The following is a 3,517-nucleotide window of genomic DNA, read 5'->3' on the forward strand; positions in this document are numbered from 1 at the left end:
TCCCCCCTGGCCCTTTCCACCGGCCCCCATGAGGCGAGGGGCCTTCTTCTATGGGGCGGGCCGCCTTTTTCCCGCCGGAAGCGGCTGCTTAAGGGGGCAGCCCCCCGGCATCCGTTGGCGAAGGTTTCGGGAAGGCCCTTTACCCTTACGGTTCGCCCGCCGGCCGTTGTTGCTCGTGCTGGAGGATTTTGACGAGGCGAAGGCCTTTCTGGGACACTTCCTAGACACTTCCTAGACACTTCCTAGACACTTCCTAGACACTTCCTGGACACTTCCTAGACAGCGAGTACCTCGTGCTGGAGGACCTGGACGAGGCGCGCGCCGCGCCTCTCATGTGTAGACTGCGGTTCATGAGCAGTGACTCCACTCTTTGCTTTGGCGAGGCGTGCCCCGCGCCTCCCTCACAAGCCGAGGAGGCGGCCGCCGCCGCGGCCGCGGGCGGGCTCGACGCGGGCCCCTTCCCCACGGCGCTCGCCCCGATCTGCGGCCAACGACTGTGAGGAGCAGTGGGCGAGGAGTCGCTGAGTAGAGGAGTCTTGCGGCAGGCCCTCGCGGAGCTGCTGCAGGACTTTGCGGCGGACGCGCGCGCGGCGGGCGTGGCGCTCCTCGCGACGGCGGCGGCGCGGCAGCAGCTGCACCCGGCCCTAACGACGGGCGCGGCCGCAGTAGCAGCAGTAGCTGGGTAGCAGCAGCAGCAGCAGCAGCAGCAGCAGCAGCAGCAGCAGCGGCTTGTCCGAGGGGCGGTGTGGCGAGATTGCGTCGAGAGGGCGCGAGAGGAGGTCGAGCGTGTGTGCGGGCGATGGCAGGCGGCCTCTTCGAGGCCACACCTCCAGAGGATCGAACCCAGTGTGGGTTCAGTCCCGTGGGTGGTGCGGTAGGCGGCTTGTTTGAGGCCGAGGTGAACTTGGCGCCGATGCCGCCCGCCGGACGGCACGCCGCCCCGCTGCAGCTGCTGCCTGTTGCCCGACACCGACACCGACCCTGACCCCAACCCACCGACCTGGCCCTAACCCTGACCCCCTCCCTAACCATAGGCGCGCCGCCCTGCTGCAGCTGCTGCCTCGCCTGCGGGCACGCCCGACGCGCCGCGTCGTCGACGCCGCCGTCTCCGCTTCCGACGGCGTCTCTCGCCCAGAAGCCGAACACGGAGTCTCGTATTCCAACCAGCGGTCGAGGGGACACGTGTTCCGCGGCACTCGACCGCGTTCCGCTGTATTCGCTGCCCGGCGCAGATTCACGCGGTGCTCTGAACACTCTGCACGGTGCCGTAGTCCCGTTCTGATGTTGGTGTATTGACCATGCAGGCTTCTCCGCCGCGGAGATCGAGGCCCTCGCCACCGCGGCCGCCGCCCGCGCAGGCGCCCGCGCCGCCGTCGCGTGTGCTGCGGCGGGCGGCGGCGCGGCGGGCGGCGGCAGCGCCGGCGGCGGCACGGGCGCCGATTTGCGGCTGAGGCGTTCCGACGTCGCGGCGGCGGCCGCGCACGCGCGCCGCGCGTCTGGGCGATTTTCCTCCGGCCGGTGAGCACGTTCATTTCGTTCGTTGAGCAGCGAGTGGATGAGCTAGGCGGCCGGAGCCGCTGCCTCGCGCGGGGGAAGGGGCGCTGCCTGGCTTCCGAGGGGTGGGCGGCATGGCTGCGGCCAGTGAGACTAGACGCGGAAGCACTGTCCTTGTGCTCCGGCTAGCCTCTCCCACGGAGCTGTGGGGAGATGTGGGGAGATATGGGGAGATATGCTCCGGCTGGTCTCTCGAGAGGGCTCGCCCTCCGCGGTACTCGGCCGCGCCCCGCCGTCTCCACTGTCTTCGCAGCCCCTCGCTTTCACGCAGTGCTCTGAGTGCTCTGCCCGAGGCCGTCCTCCCGCCTCACGGGCTGTCCGCCCACGGCGTAGGCCAAGGAGGCGCTGACGCAGGCGGTGCTGCTGCCGCTCCGCCACCCCGCCTCCTTCGCGGCCGCGCCCCTCCGGCTCCGGTCGGGCGCACTGCTGCACGGCCCTCCCGGCTGCGGCAAGACGTTGCTGGCGAGGGCCGTCGCCGCTGAGAGCGGCCTCCCCCCCCCCTATCCTGGCCGTCTGCGCGCCCGACCTTATTTTGCCATGGGCGGCGCGAATTTCGCTTGTTAGGTCTCGCCTTCATCAGCGGCCCATATCTCCCACATCTACCCACCTCTCCCCACATCTCCCCACGTCTCCCCACATCTCCCCACATCTCCCTGGTCAGGTCTCCCCTTCATCAGCGTCTCCGGGCCCGAGTTGCTGGACAAGTACATCGGCGCGTCCGAGGCGAAGGTGCGCGTGCGCGTCCGCAAAGGGCCGTCCACTCATCACGTGCATCCGCCCGTGCGTGGTGAATGATCCAGCCAACGTTAGGTGCGCGACACGTTCGCAAAGGCGAGCGCCGCCGCGCCGTGCCTCCTCTTCTTCGACGAGTTCGAGGCGCGCGGCCGCTGCGCCGGCCGCGCCCGGACGCGTCCTTGACGCGTCGCGTCCTTGACGCGTCCGCGACACGTCTCTCGCAAGGCGCTCGGCCGCGCGCGCGGCTGCGACTCGACCGGCGTGACGGATCGCGTGGTCAGCACCCTCGAATCAGTTATCAGTGTAATCACTCATTAGTTGATGGATTCATTAGGCGTGACGGATCGCGTGGTCAACACAGATCTCCCCATATCTCCCCATATCTCCCCACATCTCCCCACAGGCGTGACGGATCGCGTCGTCAACACCCTCCTCTGCCATCTCGACGGCGTCGAGGCCCTCGGCGCCGTGTTTGTCCTCGCAGCCTCCTCGCGCCCCGAGCTGATCGACCCGGCTCCTCTGCTCCGGCCCGGCTGTTCGTTGAGGAGGTCGTTCGTCGGTTGACCAGCAGCTGCTGAACCATCAGGCCCTCCTCCGGCCGGGCCGGATCGACATGGCGGTGGCGTGCGGCTTGCCCGACGAGGAGGAGAGGCTGGCCATCCTCTCCGCCCTCGCACGCCCGCTTGGGCTGCCGCTCGCCTCACTCCGCCGCCTCGCCGCCATCGCCGCGGCCACCGCCGGCTACTCGGGCGCAGAGTTGCGCGCGGTCCTCAACGCGGCGCAGCTCGCGGCGGCAAGGGAGGCGGGCGCCGCCGCCGGGGCGGCGCAGGCGGCGACGCCGCGGGCGGCGGCGCCGCTCTCCGCCTCCACCGCCGCGGACCGCGCCACCGCCGCGTCGGCGGCGCGCCTGCTCGCGGCGGTATCGCCCGGATGGTGCGATGCGGCGGCCGTCTGGCGGGAGGAGCTGCGGCGTGGCGCGGGCGGCGGCGGGGCGGCCGACGTTGGCACCGGGCCGCCGCCGATCGAGGTGCGCCACCTCGACGAGGCGCTCCGCTCCTGCCAAGACAGCCGCTCCTCTGGCTCTGCCTCCGCGCCGTCCTCGTCGTCCTTTGGGAGCGCACCGGGGGCGGGGGGCGGGGACGCCGTCCGCCAGCCACGCTGCCGCGTCATGCACGCATAAATCTCCCTTTATTTCTTTCTCAATCCCTTGAATCGAGAGAGGGCGTCA

At 70.4% G+C, this 3,517-nt stretch overlaps 1 protein-coding gene across 1 annotated transcript in view; it reads left to right on the plus strand.

Moving 5' to 3' along the window:
* EMIHUDRAFT_470829 (hypothetical protein) overlaps positions 1-3,516 on the plus strand; it is a gene marked incomplete at its 5' end in the record, with an annotated part of 5,905 nt that extends 2,389 nt beyond the window's left edge. The window contains 7 exons of the mRNA XM_005764666.1: positions 1,305-1,518; positions 1,565-1,641; positions 2,216-2,283; positions 2,365-2,430; positions 2,515-2,548; positions 2,693-2,802; positions 2,876-3,516. Coding sequence (XP_005764723.1) covers positions 1,305-1,518; positions 1,565-1,641; positions 2,216-2,283; positions 2,365-2,430; positions 2,515-2,548; positions 2,693-2,802; positions 2,876-3,469 — 1,163 coding nt within the window. The 3' untranslated portion in view covers positions 3,470-3,516. The remainder of the gene's footprint in view (positions 1-1,304; positions 1,519-1,564; positions 1,642-2,215; positions 2,284-2,364; positions 2,431-2,514; positions 2,549-2,692; positions 2,803-2,875) is intronic.
* Position 3,517: the final 1 nt, after the last annotated feature.

This window comes from Emiliania huxleyi, assembly GCF_000372725.1.
Source record: "Emiliania huxleyi CCMP1516 unplaced genomic scaffold EMIHUscaffold_582, whole genome shotgun sequence".
NCBI lineage: Eukaryota > Haptophyta > Isochrysidales > Noelaerhabdaceae > Emiliania > Emiliania huxleyi.